At 38.3% G+C, this 16,875-nt stretch overlaps 3 protein-coding genes across 6 annotated transcripts; 2 read left to right on the forward strand and 1 right to left on the reverse strand.

Annotated features, from left to right (window-relative positions):
• The first annotated feature begins 170 nt into the window (after positions 1-170).
• On the forward strand, positions 171-6,496 carry LOC129294780 (uncharacterized). 4 transcript variants are annotated; one of them, XM_054933270.1, is made up of 12 exons: positions 171-400; positions 482-578; positions 1,178-1,220; positions 1,834-1,887; positions 2,673-2,736; positions 3,914-3,970; positions 4,200-4,306; positions 4,409-4,447; positions 5,052-5,140; positions 5,243-5,363; positions 5,902-5,949; positions 6,088-6,496. In XM_054933270.1, exons 1-12 carry the CDS (start codon positions 394-396, stop codon positions 6,166-6,168), a joined length of 807 nt encoding a protein of 268 aa, XP_054789245.1. In that variant the 5' UTR covers positions 171-393; the 3' UTR covers positions 6,169-6,496. The 4 variants fall into 4 exon arrangements, with proteins under 4 accessions (XP_054789245.1, XP_054789243.1, XP_054789244.1 ...); XM_054933268.1 differs by having other exon boundaries at positions 172-578; XM_054933269.1 differs by having other exon boundaries at positions 175-578; positions 5,243-5,321.
• Positions 6,497-8,720: 2,224 nt separating this feature from the next.
• LOC129294643 (protein trichome birefringence-like 33) lies at positions 8,721-10,801 on the forward strand. Its single transcript, XM_054933090.1, has 6 exons — positions 8,721-9,008; positions 9,105-9,324; positions 9,397-9,568; positions 9,673-9,872; positions 9,971-10,129; positions 10,252-10,801. Exons 1-6 carry the CDS (start codon positions 8,816-8,818, stop codon positions 10,589-10,591), a joined length of 1,284 nt encoding a protein of 427 aa, XP_054789065.1. The 5' UTR covers positions 8,721-8,815; the 3' UTR covers positions 10,592-10,801.
• Positions 10,802-15,200: 4,399 nt separating this feature from the next.
• On the reverse strand, positions 15,201-16,419 carry LOC129294140 (abscisic acid receptor PYL4-like). Its single transcript, XM_054932286.1, has one exon. The coding sequence runs from the start codon at positions 16,096-16,098 to the stop codon at positions 15,469-15,471; it is 630 nt and encodes a 209-aa protein (XP_054788261.1). The 5' UTR covers positions 16,099-16,419; the 3' UTR covers positions 15,201-15,468.
• Between the last annotated feature and the right edge of the window lie 456 nt (positions 16,420-16,875).

Consider the following 16,875-nt stretch of genomic DNA (forward strand, 5'->3'; position numbering starts at 1 on the left):
GACAAAGTTATGAATCAAGATTTGAATTACCATTGAAGAAAGTTGATCACGTTTAATATCCCAGCCATGCTTAGAATAAAATTGGCCTGGACCTGTCTACAATTTTTTAAAAATTTCTTGGAGGGGCGTCTGAAGTATTTTACTAAAGCCACGAGGCGTTGAGCGAATAACGGGAACTAGCGTACCCTGAACCTAGTGAAAGTGATGGAACTTTCTTTCTCGTTCGTCACGTTTGGGCTCGTCCTTCTTCCGTTGCTCATTAATCAAATTATCCGTGTCTGGGCATTCTCTTCTCCGCTTTAGCCAAAACAAGAGTACACTTTAGTCTACATCTGAGATTGCCCTGCGAACATATTGTGATTACCAGTATGAGATAGTTCTTGAGTGAAGAGAATGATAGGTGAACAAAAAATTCTGAAATGGCTTATTCCTCTTGTTGCGATTTTACACCGAGTTGGGTCTCTTAACTTCGCCCTTGCAGCCTGCGACTTCAGTTTTCATGATGGAAACAGGATTTATAACTATACCTTGACTTCTCCTGTGCGGGACTTCCCCCACGGCGTTCGCAGTGAAGATGGGTGCGCCTTCCGCCCCTCTATTTTCTCTCTCTGTTTTTTTTTTGGCTTGATCTGGGCGAAATCCTCGATTTATATTGTCCAATATACGTTTCATTGCTATTGATTTGGTGTGGTTTAATGTATCCCTGCTGTTTGTCGTTTTGGGGAGTTTATTTATACGAATCTTATATTTGTTGCTTTGACGAACCGGTGTTTTTTTTTTTTTTAAATATATACCATTCTCCGTTGATTTTTGCTCCAATTGGCTAAATTAAATGTAGAAAAATCCTCGGTACTGCATAAGTAACGTAGCAATATAACCTTTTAAGTGGCTTTAAATTTCAAAGGAGCTAATAGTACTGAAACTTAATTGTGTGGCGGGTGTTGGAAATTATGTCTAGACTTTGTTTCTTCTCTTTCTGGGTGATTACTCAATGTTAGCACTTCAAATGATAGACTGCTTCTATCACTGTGGGGAAAAGACTGTCACTGTATTGATCTCAATTTTAACATGCAATATTTTTGTACAGGGCTATGTACCAGGAGTCTAATTTAATTGATATGTTTCTGGTAACGAATTTCTTTCACTCACTCACTCACTCATTTATTTTTGCTTGTAGATATTACAAAGTGGCAGCAAACGAGACCATCCTATGGTTTCAGGTTGGCTTCATCAGGTCACACTTAATTCTTTGATTTCAGTAAGGTTGATTAGTAATAGCTTTTGGGAAAATAAATCTGTTTCTCTTCATTGCACAAAAATAGATATACATAAAGTCTATTATACTCTTGTTGTCATTACTTACCTTCTTTTGCTATTATTAGTTTTATTTTTCATTTAAGGACTTAAAGGGCATTTCCAAACTATAAAATCACTTTTTTCCCTTTGCATGTTTATTTTCATCCCACTCTATTATGCTTACCAAACTTGCTCTCAGTTGTCAGCAATTGTACTTTTACTATATCTATCATCTTCAGCCATAACTAGTAATATGACAAAAGAGATTTTTCTCTCTCCCTTCCTTTGGGGCTCTAGCACACTGACTTTGTAAATAGCACCATGCTTATTTTTTATGCACGCTCCTACAACTGCAATGGCTGAATTGTCATTGCGGTAAATGCAAGGTGAAACACTATACTTGGATTGTCTATGAAGAGATGCACATTTCAAACATAATGTTTTCTTTTTCATCAGCAATACTGACCTTTTGTGTGTTTCATGCCTAGCTATAATTGAGTTTTTTTTTTTTTTTGGGTTCTTGGTTGTTTGGTGCAGCTTTGTGATGGGATGATTTTCAATCATGACCCTCCTACATGTGTTGACTGCTGGGTAAATGCTTCACTTCACAGTCCAAGCTATTTTATGCGTCAAACTTGATAGACTGGCCTATAGTTATCTTGATTTTGTATTTTCCATCCTTTGCTAGATTGATATAATATTTAATAATGCCTTGTATGTCTTGCTCACCCTCTTATGGAGTAAAAATATCCATGCTTCTTAGCTTCCTTGAAGACGTCTGGAGTAAAAATGATTTTTGACAGTTGAGTTAATAAGTAGCGAACCCTTTGTTTATATGAAGCTTCAACACATTCATACTTCCTTTCCTATGAATATGCACTTAGAGTAAGAAGCCAGCAACAAATAACAATAAAGGCATGCTACTTAATACTTACGATAGAAAATTATTAGATTAGTTACCTTGTAAATAAGCTTTAAGCATGCTTTGGCATCATATTGTACTGATATGCTAGATTATGCTGGTAAATTATGATTCTATCAACTTTAACTGATTCAAATAAGTCTATCCAGTTTTTTTTCCTAGACAAAACAGTGTGTTGATCTGTTCCTCTGAGTTGAGGTGAAATGGTGGACCATAATACTGACTACTCACAGTAAGAACAATATTAACATTCTTGTCGCTTTTGAAAGTCCTGGCTTTTTTCTTTTTCTTTTTACAAAAAAGGTCCTCGTTGTCATGCAGAATTCATGGACTGTTTTTGGTTTTACATGATGGAACATTCAAAGCCTTCCTTTGCTTGTTTTGATAGTTATTATTTTGTTCTATATTTTCACAAAATTGTTTACTTATTTGATTGCTTCATTGCATGACATAGGATTGTGGAGGGCCTATTCGGTGTGGAATGGATTGCACTGGACTTGTGGCAAACAACATTGGAGGTAGAACTTGTGACATGCTGTAACTGTAAATACTTATGTTTGCCTCCATGAAATTAGATGTGTCTAGTATCTTCTAGCGGTTGTTGCAAGGGCAGCTTGTTATACATCATTAATGGAATTATATGATTCAATGAATAAATGAAATGCTTTACCTTGCCACTAAATTTCACCTATTACTAGAAAATTTTTTCTTAACTTACGAAAGACCCCCCATTGAGGAAAAAGTAATCTAGCTAATTCATACTCTACTTTTGTTGTTAGTAGATGTTCTCTCAGTACAGGTCAATAGATTTTGCTGCTAATGAAAGTCATTCTGTTAATTGGCGGTGCCCCATGAAAACATTAGATGTTTGTACAAACTGGCTCTTGATAACTTCTAACCGGAAAAATTGACAATTATGTTCTTCCCTCTGCATGCTATCTGTATTGTACAAAGAACCTTTAGCCTCACATCTGTTGGGACCCTAATGGGCCAAGACTGACTTACTTGGGTTGTGAGGTGTGGATTGTGAAAGGGTGAGAGAGAGGTAGGGCCATTGATAGGGGATATGTGAGAATTTTTTTTTTTTTTTTTGGTGGGGGAGGGTTTAGTGAGAAGGAGGCAAGAATTAAGATAGCAAGAGGAGACTTCTCTAGCCGTTTGAATGCCAGGGAGCATTTTCTTTTGTTCTCTGTTATCTTCCTTTTACTGCTGATTATGTTCCGCTGCTGTAAACCAATCCTCATTGATTCCTTTGAATGTGATAGGATTCTATAATTCATTGTGTTACATAGCTGAAGGTCATTCGTGTCATCTGGTTTTGGGTTTCATCAACATCTATATGTAGTTACTTGTTTACCTTATTTAATGTTTCCATGCATGAAGTGAAAGACTTATTTTTGCTTTGCAGAAGTTATTTGGAAAATGGATTTACTTCGGATGTCGGAATCAGAATGAAGTTGGTTTAGGTTTTGAATGTACTCATGTAGAGTTACCTCACCATCAGTTGGCCAAGTCTGTGGGTTGTGAGAAATTGAGAATTGGAATTAAAATGATGTCTTTACTTACTATAATTCTTGTTAATTCTTTTAATTAAAGAACATATCATATAGGGCATTTAGTTTGTATTTCTGTTAATGGAATTTTAACTGGTACTAGGTGGGAGTCCATCTTTTCTTAACAGTGTGATTAATGCAGGTTATCATGTATGCACAACCATAGGACGGGGCCCAAAAATAGATATTGATATATTTGGTAAGCTCAATGCTCCTCACTTTTTCTTCCTTTTAGTTTTATTTACTTCAGATGGTGCCTTAATGTAATTTTTACTGCTTGGTTGGTGCTTGTCTTTCTGTGTTTCATTGCATTGCTGTTCATTTGAACTGAATCACTAATTGTGAGCATAGCTATTGTGCATTCATGATGGCCAAAAAAAAATAAAAGCTGTTATGCATTCACGGTTTTAATGCTATTCTCATGGCAGATAAGAAAAATCCCGACAGTGGTGTCATTGTTAAGATGTCAAGCAATAGCCCTAATCTAAATTGTTCGCTGTCGGTGTCTGTGCTATGCTGCTCAAATGGTGTTCAAGTAATTTTTTCCCCCGTCTATTTCAGTTTTTGTTGAATAAATTGAAATCTTTTGTATTTTGTGCTTCAGAAATATGTCTCATTTTGAATCTTCTGCTTACAGGGACCGCGCTCTCTGGAGAGATTAGGGACCTGTAACTATGTGAGTACTCTGTTTAGGGATTTTCTATTTTTAGGTTCCTTGATTGTTATTTAATTCTATTTTATGGAGAATTTTTAACGCTCTCTCTTTTTGTAACCATGTGTGGAATAAAGTGCATTTGCTATTTCATAAAAGTCCTAAGATTAGAAATGGAAAATCAATGGCAATTGTCGAAAATCTGGACCATATTGAATATGTACTCTTTGTATCATCAAGAATAACATGATTGATATTGTTGCATGGTTCCATTTATCTAGCTTACTAGTAGGTTATAATAACTTCATAATTTTTATCAAATTGACATGGTTGTCCATTTTGAATTAGTGGGTATGAATCTTGTGATTTCTTGTCTATTTATCTTGGAAGCACTCTAGTATAAATAATAATAAATTAATCTTTCATTCCCTTCATTAAAATGTGCTAAGCATGGCTTGAGAAATAAAAACGATGATTGTGCAAGAGCTAAAAGTGGAGATTTGAAGATGAAATTTGGTATCATCTGATTGTTCCTTATTCAAATAATCCTCTTGTATGACTTTATTAAATTCAATGGTTTACAGTGATTTAGCTGTTTTATATGTTAATAACCTTTTTTCTTAAGCAGGCTGCAGAGCTGAAGCATCCATCTGGATGTGCCGTTATCTTAAATGTTCATGAAAAAGGGTGGGGGTGGTTTGTCACCTTAATAACCACGTGAGGATTCTACCTTCTCACCCAATACTTTTAATTGCTACAAATTTCTTTTATTTGGTCAATGTTAGTTTTATTTTGATTGTTTGGCTCATCTCATTTCAGTGTCTTATGCCTTTGTGGAGTATATCTACTGGCTGGCATAGTTTATCGGCATTTCTTCCTTGGGATTCGTGGTATAGATGTATGTTTCTCACTTGTCCTACTTGTTGCTGTATGCCTAGTGGTAATTATATCTTGGTTGGTGAATTCTCCTACTACTTTGTGATTAAGTCCTAACTTTTGTTGGCATGCTTAGTTCTCATGAAATCGGTTGTCTCTGGTCTAGTTCTTTTTTTCCCACCGGCCATGTCTCTGGTCTAGTTCATACGCATGAGGAGCAAAAGATCTTGGAAGAGTTAATTTAAATCATCACATATCTTGTTCCCCCACATTAACTGTCTGCTAGCAATGCATGATTCCGGAAAAAGACTCCACTTAAATCATCATAATGTGATGGTACTGTTTTTTTGAGGGTGAATCTTTATCTGAGGATGCATTAGTTCTGTCTTGTAGGGGTTTACTGATTTCATATTTGTTGTCATCTGTCATCTGTTATCTGTGTTGGTAAAGTTAACTATCATTGCTTACTTTTTTGGATTACGATCTGTCGGTGAGAATTGCAATACAATAATTGTTTATAATGCTTATCAGAGCGAGCAACTTTTTATGGTTCTTTACCGTAATTTGGACTGAACTATAATTTTATTTCCCCTGTATTTCAGGTCATCCCCAATTTGGACTTCTGGTCAACCTTGCCCCGAAGAACCCAGGTATTCTCCACTTCAATACTTTCAAGATCAGCTTTTTAAATCTGACATCAGAGGGAATACGGGATGAACAAAGCTCATACTGACTTGGCGGAGTTGAAGTCTGTTCTATAATTATGGTTTTGTACTTTGTCTTCGCAGGCTCTTTGTGCTTCTTTGGTGAGGAAGTTTAAGGGACCTTCTCAAGGTTACCGGAGCTCATATTCTCCTGTGAACTTCTGAGGGCGATTTTTTTTTTTTTTTTAAATCGTTCTGGATTCATTACGGACCATCGCGTATGTGCACGATGGTTCTGCAGAGAAGTGCAAATAAGTCGCTTTTCAGATACCCCGCTGGTCAGATCCAGATGCATCCTTTGGGACAGAACCTTGAAATCTATGCCTCTTGCCTTGACTCTTTACCCCATGAATTTGGTGCTTTCACATCCTTCTATCCCCCCTTAATTTTTTTTTTCAGAGAGAGAAAGTGGAAGAAGGAATTGAGAAAATTAAGAAATTCTTGAATGTAATTTTATGGGGAAATTGGTATAATAGCAGAGTTATGATGACAATCTCAAGTGGCATTTGAGTGAATACGGCTTGTCTAAAATGATCGTTTCTTTGCCTTTGTTGACTTTCCCTCCAGTTTCCTGCTAAGCTGCTTAAGTTGATATGGTTAATTTATGAACAGATTGGATTTGAAGGATTGTGCTTATCTTGACGCCTCAAGTGCTGAAGTGCGACACATAATAAAATGAAATAAAATGAGAATGAAGTTGGGAAAAAAATATTTTGCAGATATGAAATGTGTTTTATAATCCTGAATTAGGAAAACATGAAGAAATAACGATTATAAGGATGTAATAAGTATTAAGTATCTAAATTTACATATCATGAAAAACAAACCATTTTTCATCTAAATCAAAGGGCATAAATAACATGGTGTACATGATTTATACAAGAATTTCTTATCTAGTAGTTGATATATTTCAATTGCGGTGAGGGTGAATTAATTAAATCCTTTCAAGTGATTAGGTGATCGTGATCGTTTGTGGATGGCCAACGAATAAAAAAAAAAGGATAAACATTTTAGATCCCATACAAGCCGTAGGATATGGGGACCAAGAACATAGTCAAAGACTTCGGTTAGTCCCAATCAACCGGTTCTATTCTTCTTCTTCTTCTTTGGTATTCCTTCTTTCTAAAGGGAAAAAAACAAACAAACAAACAAATAAAGAAGTTTTTGCTATGGCAAGACAAAAAAAAATTGAACCTACATCAGCCATTTGTTTAGACACACGCCTCATGAAAAGCTATTGCTAAGACGAACTAAGGACTACATCCTCTTCCACTGGACACTATCGATATATCTATAAAAAGTATAAATTTTAAGTTAGATCATTCATGAATGGGTTATAAATAGTGTTCGGTCGTGTCTTATTTATAAGACCATATCTATTGATCCTTAATATAACTCTGCAAAATTTAATCAATTATTCGTAATAAATTTTGTGAAAAATCCTTATCATAGCAATCAAAGGGTTGTTTGGAAACGTTGTTAATTTTTTTTTTTTTTACATTTAACTATTTCAACTAATTTCTATAATCTCATGAAAGTGATTAAAAGGATCTTAAAAAAAAGATCGAAGGAAGTATAATTCATTTTTTAAGTCTTTGTAATAAACAAAAAAAAAAGTCTGATTATTTTAATGTTACAAATAGATTACTGATTAAGTTGTTTATCTAACAACATAAACACCATAAGTGATCTGTATAGTTGGGTATGGCGGGTAGTGGTGGCTACTGCAAAGAGAAGAATCGGGTAGATTGACTACAAATATAGAAATATTGTAAAGCTAAAAAATATTTAATTAGGTGGAGATTAGTTTAGTACACAAGTTTATATAGTTGGCGCATCGCTTTAGCACTTTTTGGATGTCCAGGCACGCATACCAATAATGTAAATGCTGTGTCGTATGTGTGGATGAATATTAAAGTAAGGAAATTTAATTTCCAAATGAAAGCAAAGGGTGAACTAATGCGCCTCTCTAATTAGCTTCCCTCAAAACCATATGTATCATAAATTAATAATGGTCCCTCTGGTTGAAACTTTTTTTATGGGTTTAGTTGGTACAATGATTTTATATGACAAAAAGGCAAAGTGATTATGGTTCGCAATCTTACTCCTCAACCTTAGCTTTGAAGCCAAGCCAGGCTGTCCTCCTCCTCCCTCTTGCACCATCACATCATCTTGATCGTTCGCAATCCACCATACCCTTTATCTTTCTTTTATTATGTTCATGACTTCCAACTCTTGCTGTCTCTCTCAGGAAAGCAGAAGGAAATTAATTACTTGACACGAGTATACTTATAGAGATTTTATTCTCACTCACACAAAATGAATAAATAAAATATTTCATTGACTAACATGTAAACGTGCATATGTTTGCATATAATACATTTTTCGCATATTTATCTCTTGATTAGACATGCATTAACAAGTTTCGTTATTTATAACCCCTGAACAGTGGAATTTTATATTATCTTGATTGGTATAATGACTTGTGAACTTATTTGGAAAATAAGCAAGTGAATGATAGATGACAGTGAGAGGATGACTTGCTTAATCGAAAGTATACACGATATGGTACCGTGTTTTCCCCCTTTTAACCCAACGTGTTTTGATGGTTGCTTAGCTTGGGTGCAATGTAGGCTCAATTATTTATTTGCAATTACCACTCGTCACTGATTCATTTCACCTATAAAACTTGTTAATATATTAAAAGGGCAAAAAATTATAATGGAGGTATGAATGAGAATGAGTGTTGTATATTAATTGACAGAGGAGGAAGAGGTGGCAGGGTCGAAAAGCGACAGTGGATGCGAATGAAATGAAGACGCCCTTCTCACTGTCTCCGTCTCCGTCCTCTCTTCTAAGGAACAAGGCTTGCTTCTCTCCCTACCTCTTCACCCTCTTGGTTTTCATTTTCTTCGTCGCCATACTCTATGGCGAGGACTTCATCTGCATCTTCGGCCAGCAGCTACAACTCTACCCCAACCCTCACGCCTTCTTCTCCTCACCCGGTCAGTTCACACTTCCATTCTAAATTTAGTCCTTCCCAACATATTATACTTGTCAATCTGAAATGGGTTGTGATCCTCAATGGCGGGGTTGCGAAGAGAGAGTGAAAAGGCAAAAGCTTCCGTTTGCGATAGGGAAAACAGAGGAAGGGTGCGACGTGTTCAGCGGGAGGTGGGTTCGGGACGAGGCTAACCGGCCTCTCTACAAGGAGTGGGAGTGTCCCTACATACAGCCTCAGTTGACTTGTCAGGCACACGGACGCCCCGACAAGGATTATCAGTTTTGGAGGTGGCAGCCTCACGCCTGCGATCTTCCCGAGTACGTGCTTCCTAACCTCGCTCCCTCTTCCTTTAATAAGTCTCTGTTATCGAAAGCAACCTCATTGTGCAGATTCAATGCGAGTTTGATGCTGGAAACGCTTCGCGGCAAGAGGATGATGTTCGTCGGAGATTCTTTGAACAGGGGTCAGTATGTCTCTCTGGTCTGCCTTCTCCATCGACTCATTCCCGAGGATGCCAAGTCCATGGAAACCTTTGACTCCCTCACCGTCTTCACTGCCAAGGTACCGTTTCATTTTATCCTCTCAATCTCTTGCTTCAACCTTGATTCCTCCTCTTCTGCTTCTTCATCTAAGAATTACTCTCTGTGTGATTCACATTTGATAAGGAATACAATGCCACCATAGAGTTCTACTGGGCGCCATTCCTTCTGGAATCCAACTCCGACAACGCCGTCGTCCACAGGATATCCGATAGGATCGTGAGAAAAGGTTCGATCAACAAGCACGGTCGCAATTGGAAAGGTGTAGACATTCTGGTGTTCAATACCTATCTCTGGTGGATGACAGGCTTGAAGATGAAGATCTTGTACGTTTTCTCTTTTTCCGTTTTAACATGCCAATCGCAGTTTCTGATTTGCAGAGAGAAGGAACCGGAACTAAAACGATGGTGTGAAAAATGGGCAGGCTGGGATCATTTGACGATGAAGCGAAAGAGATAGTGGAGGTGCCAACAGAGGATGCGTATCGCATGGCCATGAAAAGTATGCTGAGGTGGGTGAGGCTGAATATGGACCCGAAGAAGACCAGAGTGTTCTTCACCAGCATGTCTCCTTCTCATGGCAAGTGAGTGGCAGTATGGATAACACACACACACACACACACTCACTTGACAGTCGAGAACTGAACAACTTTGTAATGTCTGCACTGACGCACGCTTGGGCAAAATGGCTGTGACGCGGAGACAGGAGCATAGACTGGGGAGGAAGAGAAGGAGGGAACTGCTACAACGAGACGAGGATGATAGAGAATGCCACGTACTGGGGATCAGATTGCAGGAAGAGCATAATGCAAGTGATAGGGGAGGTGCTGAGGAGGACGAGGGTGCCGATAACGTTCCTGAACATAACGCAGCTGTCGAGTTACAGGAAAGACGCGCACACTTCCATTTACAAGAAGCAGTGGAGCCCCTTGACTGCAGAGCAGCTAGCCAACCCCGTCAGCTACGCGGATTGCGTCCACTGGTGTTTGCCTGGCCTCCAAGATACTTGGAACCACCTCCTTTTTGCCAAGCTCTTTTATCCTTGACCCCTTCCTTGTCTTCACCTACGCTTTGCCTCTTTTTTTTTTTTTTTTTCTTTTTGGTAACACAAGAATGCAATGCATTATTCCTATTAGTCTCGCTTCCCGTACTAACTGCACCTTACTAAATGGGCGTTACGTTCGGTTCGCTGTAAAGTGTTCAATTGCTCGTGCCAAATTGGGATTCTTGGCCCAACTAAAGCCCAAATTTCTAAACCCATTTAGATTTTCTCAATTGATTCAGCCCAACCGAAAAAAATAAAAATTGCTCAACGAGAATATGAATGCAGAGATAGGGGCGTGGTTTACCGGTCAACAAGCCTTACGGTGTCTTGTGTTGTATCAACCCCTACCCCTCTCCTCCTTTGAACAATTGAGCAATTGAGGAGACCTAAATGTCACAGTTCACAAACTAATACTATTATAGGCCCCTCCGCAATTGAGGAGACCTAAATGGAACTTTTAACTCAACCTTTTATATTATTAATTATTAATTATTAATTTATATATATTTCTTGTGCTATAATACTTTCTCCGGATCCAACAAGAGGACGGGAATTTAAAAGAAAACGAAGGGCCACCGCGGCTGATTTTGATGGCGTAGATATAATGCTATATCATCCCAACCCGACCACCAACAAAACGAATGACGACGACAAAAGCCCGCTCGTATTAAATAAACATCAAATTCAACTGAATGACCCCCCACCCTTTTCTCTCTGTATGTGTTTCTTTTAATGAGTTTATCAAATTTGGATTTGATAACTGTAAATACTAAATACTTGTATTATCTCAGTAGTTGAAGTTTGTATTAATGGTTGAAATAAATTCATTTATTTATTTTATTAGGAGTCTGAATTTAGAATTATTAATTTAATTTTAATAATTTAAATAATACAAAAATTTAATAACTATATTAAATATAATTATCGAATTTAAATCCCAGTCCATTACATGGCACGCCACGCACACGTACGCCATGGATACATTGCATGGCACGAGCAAGAACAGTACGAGGTCCCCCGAGAAAATTCTGTGACGATCCGGTGGGCCCTTTCTGAAATCATCGTCTCCCCGCCTCAGCGCTTGCCTCACCCCTTCTTTTTGTGCCCTTCAAAGCAGAACCTGGACCAGAGCTCCTCCATTGTCGCTGCGCCTCTTTTCCATATTCCATTTCCAATAACCCAAAGAGTAAGCAAACCATATCCCCAATTGACACGCGAAGCTTCAGTTTCGGAAAGCACCCTCCCCTTTATTTCTTCCGAACTAAAATCGCTCCTCTTTATCCTTTCTCAGTTTTCCATTTTGCCTTTTTCTCAAATTAAATACGTCCTTGTGTATCCATATGTATGGTTCCGAGATTGTATACATCATACATGTTTGACGATCATCAAGCACATATTTTTTAAGCACGTGCACTGTATCCATTTCCTCCTCCGCGTGGGTCGGTATTTTACGATATTCCTTTCTGGCGGCCGGGAAAAAAATTTCAAATCCTCCTTTTTCTCCCCCAAATATCTTAGAGTGGAAGATGTTTCTGAGGATCTCATGCATCCGTGCGAATCATTTTCGAAGCTCTGGTTTTGCTCAAAGCAGCTATCAGCCGGTTCTTAGAAAATTCAATCATCCACGTCGCCGTGCGTGTCTGTACGTACATTGTGGTATTCATAGAAGAAGCTTAGCCAGGAAAGAAAAACCGAACTATACTCTTTACGGGGGGAAAAAACAAGAAGAGCTATATTTGAAGTGCTGTCAAGAGGTGACTGATTATCGAGGGACGCCTACTACAAGACTCATTGAGATATATATTGACTTCTGGTTTCGATCTCATTAGGGTTAATTATTTAAACAGTGTAGTCATATATTCAAGCGCACTGATATTTTGTCCCCCAGACGAGGGTTTTTTGGATCTGCTCAACTGGACTGCCCCGGGAGCATACATATGGAGCTAATTAACTGGACGTGTCCGTTATTAATTTTTTATTATTTACCTCTGCCATCCAAGTCTATATAATTCCAAATGTACGAGAAAGAAAGTGGATGGTGGATTTCACGAAAGGATGGTCGGCATGGTCTTCAATTTGATATTTATTTTCGAAGCCGTGATTTCGAGCGAAGGCTTTATTTCCTTTTAAAACCATGACTGAAAATTTTGATCCCAGCGACGCGTGAGCAGATAAGAAGATGGACTATTACCATGCAAAGAAAAGCTACAACATAATTTTCACTGATTGAACGACCGCAAGCTGTTTTGGCATTCCGTTAATGTGTAACAAAATAAAAATTTTAATTTTTTTTTAAGCAGAAAGATTTGCCTGCGACTATTCGAAAGCAGCTTTAATTTTCTCTGGTGGTTACGGAGCTAATTAATAATAAAGACGACCTCATTGTCTGAAACAAATAATATTTTTAAAATGAAAGTAAAAGGGAAACAAGCTCGTGGCCGGTTGGATCGGAGAAGGAGGCAAAAAAATGGACGCGATTCAAGTCGTATAATGTAAAATGAAATATGAGGGGGAAGAACGGAAACGGGGGGCAATGTATGGTTTCTTTTTATATTCTAATTTCTAAAAGTTGAGCAAACAATGCAAAGGGCAAGAGGGTGATCATACACGTACGTTTCCTTGCCCACTTGCAAGCCAAGTTGCTATTCTTCCACCTGACAACTCATATTGTTCTTAATTAATTAGTTGTAATAATAATAAAATGCATCACCCAGAAAAAAAGTGAAAGAATAATAATGAGGGGGCCAGAGATTAACAACTTGACTTTGTTTACGTAACAAGTTGAGTTAAGCCTGCGCAAGTTGCATTTCAGACGTTGATTCTGTCTAAGGTTGAAAATAGGTTAAATAAGTCTAAACTTGTGTGATAAATCATATGCTTGAGCTTGGCCTAAAACTTATATAAATTTTTTTTAATGACTCAAATTTGAACCTTTTTAAAGCCCTGCCTAACTTAAAAATTTATTTTTTAAATAAGCTCGTATTTTAACTTTAAATGTCTCAATCACAATATATAATAATTAAAAAAACTTATCAACTATAATACAATAATAAAGTAATAATATCAAAATTAATAGATAAGTTTAATTTGATTGAAAACATAACTGAAAATAAAAAATATAAATTGATTAAAAATTAAATCGTGAAACTAATGTATGTCTGATGTATTACATTATATGTACGTATATATGTATATATGTAACTAGACCAACCTGCTAGATTCGTAGATTAGGCCCATTGATTGGGCCTTGAAAAAACTAGACTTAACTTATTTAACTAAATAGGCAGCCTAATTAAATACCAGAATCTAGAGTAAACAGGCTAATTAAGATAGGCCTTAAGTAAACCAGAGCAAAGGCTTTTAATAAGAATTTGTCTTATTTCCACCCCTAACTCTGCCATCTTTCAAATATTTGATGTGTAATTATTAATTGCTGTCATAATCTCCATCTTATCACTATCCTCCACCTTAATTTTATTCTTTTTTCTATACGTTCCCACTCTCCGTGCATGGATTTTCCACCGAATATCTTTCCTCTTCTCTCTTCCCTCGCTTATTTTATTTATTCTCATTTATGTCGGATATCTCTTCCTTCACTCATACCGTCATACGCAAATATATAATCACGACAATATTTATCGGATTGGAAAATTACTATTGGAAGTTTCGGTGCAACTTGTAGACTGCACAAAGCAACGCCATCGTCAGGCAACGATTCCCGTGCTCAAGGATCAAAGGATAAAAATAAAACCTCATCCCTTCCACAGCAATTAATGCTCCCAGCAAGACTTCGATGGGTTCTTTCCGTGTGTGTGTGAATGGCAACACATGATGCATATTTTTATCTTATACGATGCTAGAATCTAAGCTAAAACCACTAGTTCTTTTACATCTTAACAAATTGTCATAAAATCAATGTATATCCAAATCAACCAATGGCCGCTCATTCTTTTTCTTGTTGCGCTGTGCGTGACATCAAACACTGTGCATTCGAGGTTCTTCTCATTCGGTGCTTGAAATTTACAAAATCCAAAATCTCAATATTAAATGAGTCGATGTTGTAATAACCGAGTGTTTGATAAACAATGAATTATCAATCACACAGTGGATCCATCAACTCTATAACATTCTCGCTTACTTCGGTGACTTTAATGGATCTCTCGTTGACTGCTACTGTTTTAAACTTTACACAGCGCTTTCTCGAGCTGTGCTGTATGTTCATATCTGCTACATTTCGTTTCGTTTCGACGCACTTTCAAAGATGGATACGATCGTCATCCGTCGCCAAATATACGCACAAAATTAAAATTCTCAAAGTCTTATTGCATTCTTCATCTCGTTATATAAGCATTTTAAAAACTAATACGACCACATGACACGAGCGCAACACCGAAAAATTAACAACTGGATAGGCCGACAATGCAACAAAATCCTTTTGAGCCACTTATCCTAAAAAGAACTTTTAATTTAACGGACGGCTACAAAGGTATCCCACGTTCAATGCTACTACAAGAATGACCAGCAAGATAGCCTCGATCAGAAAGAATGGTTTGAACCAAAAAAAAGAATATAGAATTATATATATATATATATATATGAACACACATATATCACTCAATTATCATATATAGATATATACTTTCAAATTCAACCCTTTCCGTCTGATCGAGAGCCTTGCAAAAATTCTAACGATCTACCCATTAATTCCCAAATACGGGTTTCAGGTCATGGATGTCTTCTGACATACAAGATCCGAACCGTGTTGGAAAACAAAAAGACCCGAAGCACGCACGACAAGAACGAATAAGATGTCAAAGAAGGAGAAACAAAGAAGGAATCGTCACTTATATTGAGTATATATATTCACCGGGACAGTCGCTATTTCTCTTTGTGGTCCTTCGCGGCCATAGTCTCCGCGATCTGAGCCAGAGACTGCAAATTGCATCGCACTATCGTGTCGACGAAGACGCAGGTCTCTTCCTTGGTGTTACCCTGAGGGACGTCCACCTCGTACGATTCGATGACGAGCGTCCCGGTTTCGACGGCGTGCAGGGTAGTGACGGAACGGTAGTTCCGCAGGCGATGATCTCCGCCGACGACGCTGAAGCTGAGGACGTGCTGCTCGTCATCCAGGATGTCTAACCGCTCGGTGCTGGACACGGCGGGAAGTCCGGAGACCACGCGGACCTCGCGGAGCGTCCCCACGCGAATGCCGTCGCCCACGATGACCCGGCAGCTCTTCACGAAGTGCTTGTAGGCCTGGGGATTGTCGAAACGACGGACCACGGACCAGACGGTGTCGACAGGGGCGTCGATGGACTGGATGACGACGGAGCAGCACTGGTCGGGCCCCACTAAGTGGGCATGGCGGCAAGTGGTGGTTTCTGGAAGCGGGAGGCTGAGTTGAGCGGAGGAGATGGGAAGGAAGAGACGGTGGTGTTTGGGGCAGATGAAGGCGTTGGAGACGGTGGCGGGATTGAAGCAGTGAAGTTGCGGGGAAGATTGCATTTTGAGTATAGTGAAGTGTGGGAAGCGAGAGGCGGATTGGATGGATTGGGTTGGGGTTAAAAGGAGTGGCCGTATGGTATATATTATAAACGAAAGCAAAGGAGACGGTACTGTATGAGGTTGGGAGTAAATATTTTTGTAGTCCAAGTTGAATTAGTTTTGGGTTCGGGGTTAGAGGGGCCGACGGAGGGAGGGTTTGTTGCATTTGTTTATGGTGGTGCCGCCGCCGGTGGTGGTTGAGACTTGAAATGATATATTGAGGAGATTAGCTTACAAGCTATAGCTTCCGCGGCACTTATTTTGCAAGTGGATGCTCAACTTGCAACTGTATTTGGACCTGCTTTCGCCATTCCCTCCTTTTTCTTTATTTCAATCTACAACTTTGCCCCTTTTCCTTGTTTTTATGTCATTATTATCATGGCAGCTTGCGTTTTCATATTATATTATTCCTACTTGCCTATCTGCTGTTATTTCTTTACGTGCTTCATTTTCCAACAACCCCTTTCCCTTGCGTTTTTAATTTCTCCGCCTCTCTTTAATCTCCTTATTAGTATTCCCAGTACTGCTTCCAAATGCCCTTGCTTCTTCTTATTTCTCATCCTCTAAATTCATCATTGATTTCAAGTCTCTTGTTTATCAGAGAGGAATTAACAATATAAGCATTATTTCTTTAAATGTGAAGCAGCAGTTCATGTGTCAGTGTGATCCACTGTCTGTTCTTTTAATACACAAAAGTACCACGTCACACGCATAATTCAGATGTGGAAATTTTTATTC

Source organism: Prosopis cineraria, unplaced genomic scaffold, assembly GCF_029017545.1.
Source record: "Prosopis cineraria cultivar Desert tree isolate PC_DT_omini unplaced genomic scaffold, ASM2901754v1 PC15, whole genome shotgun sequence".
NCBI lineage: Eukaryota > Viridiplantae > Streptophyta > Magnoliopsida > Fabales > Fabaceae > Prosopis > Prosopis cineraria.